Below are 1,551 nucleotides of genomic sequence, written 5' to 3'. Positions count from 1 at the left end.
CCTGACCTGACTCCCCTGGTTCACGTGTGTGTACTATGACCCGTGCCCCCAGTCTGACCTGACCTGACCTGACCTCCCCTGGTTCACGTGTCTGTACACTGACCCGTGTCCCCAGTCTGACCTGACCTGACCTGACCTCCCCTGGTTCACGTGTGTGTACTATGACCCGTGTCCCCCAGTCTGACCTGACCTGACCTGACCTCCCCTGGTTCACGTGTGTGTACTATGACCCGTGCCCCCAGTCTGACCTGACCTGACCTGACCTCCCCTGGTTCACGTGAGTCTGTACACTGACCTGTGTCCCCTAGTCTAACCTGACCTCCCCTGGTTTACGTGTCTGTACTCTGACCCGTGTTCCCTGACCTGACCTGACCTCCCCTGGTTCACAGCTCCGTCCTCGGGCGCCGCCCCGGCTCATATCATCAAGGCCGGCTCGGTAACGCCGCCCGAGCTGAGCTCCTGTAAACTGGCGGCACCGCCGCAGCGGGGACACCGGAGGAACGTCTCTGACACGAGCACCTTCAACAAGTAGGGCAGCCTGTTCAGTAACTGGGCTGGGTACTGTTGGGGGGGGGGAGGGTCCGACACGAGCACCTTCAACAAGAAGGTTGAGTGTTTCTTCCCACCAGGCTCCATGTGACCTCCGTGACCTCCATGTGATGACCTCTTTGAATATACCCTATCTGCAGCCAGCTTGCCACATTTGGGCCATGTAATCCCTGGACATTGCGAACTCTGGCCTATTCAAGACACTGGCCATTTCGACACTGGCCAAATCGTACCCTGGGGCTGGACATTATGAACCCTAGCCAGAATGAATGCTCCCCCTCCATATGATGGCACCTTCTTCTGTTGCTGTTTTCCAGGACTCTGATGTCAGAGACGACTCAGTTCCTGGCCCCTAATCAGGTGGACCGGCCGCGACCGGTGGCCAACAGATCGTCTCAGGTCACCGACCCCGGCCAGAGGTCGCCGCTTGAAGTCAGCCAGAGGCCACACACACATCTCTCCGGCAGCGCGTCGCAGGTATGAACGCGGCGGGCGGCGTAGGAGCTGGTATAGTGTACAGTGTTAGTGAATGGACATTGGCCTGGCCGAGATGGTTGAGGTTTACCTGCTGTAGCGGTAATGCTCAATTTTGTAGCTCCTGTCTGTTGCTAGTCTGTACTCTTTAGCATTGCGGCCGAAAAAGGGTAACTATCAAGGCGTGCCAACTTAGAGGACACTCTGAGGTAATGACGTTTACGCCTTTCAATGATGCCTTCAGTTGAAGAAATAGTATACAACTTAGATAAAACTTCGTTGTACTTCGTTGTAAGTTCGTTGTAAGAAATAGATAAAACTTCGTTGTCAATTGTTTCATGTGGCTTGAGAATGAACTGTTTTTCGAAAATTTGCCAAACAATATAATATTTGCTTTTTATTGCATTTTCAATTAATTATCGAGGAAAACGTCATTTGAAATTCTAACTACGTCATTTGAAATTCTAACTACAGATAAATACAGCCTTCAGTTGAGTTGACTCCCCCGAGAACCATTATCGCTTCTCA

At 52.5% G+C, this 1,551-nt stretch overlaps 1 protein-coding gene across 1 annotated transcript in view; it reads left to right on the top strand.

Annotated features, from left to right (window-relative positions):
* Positions 1-378: 378 nt before the first annotated feature.
* LOC122386034 (classical arabinogalactan protein 4-like) overlaps positions 379-1,551 on the top strand; it is a 7,290-nt gene continuing 6,117 nt past the window's right edge. The window contains exons 1-2 of the mRNA XM_043374815.1: positions 379-528; positions 867-1,026. Coding sequence (XP_043230750.1) covers positions 874-1,026 — 153 coding nt within the window. The 5' untranslated portion in view covers positions 379-528; positions 867-873. The remainder of the gene's footprint in view (positions 529-866; positions 1,027-1,551) is intronic.

This window comes from Amphibalanus amphitrite, unplaced genomic scaffold, assembly GCF_019059575.1.
Source record: "Amphibalanus amphitrite isolate SeventyFive unplaced genomic scaffold, NRLGWU_Aamphi_draft 000238F_arrow, whole genome shotgun sequence".
NCBI classification, from domain to species: Eukaryota; Metazoa; Arthropoda; class Thecostraca; order Balanomorpha; family Balanidae; genus Amphibalanus; species Amphibalanus amphitrite.
The sequence above is the reverse complement of the archived record's forward strand: the minus strand, read 5'-3'. Positions and strand labels throughout refer to the sequence as shown.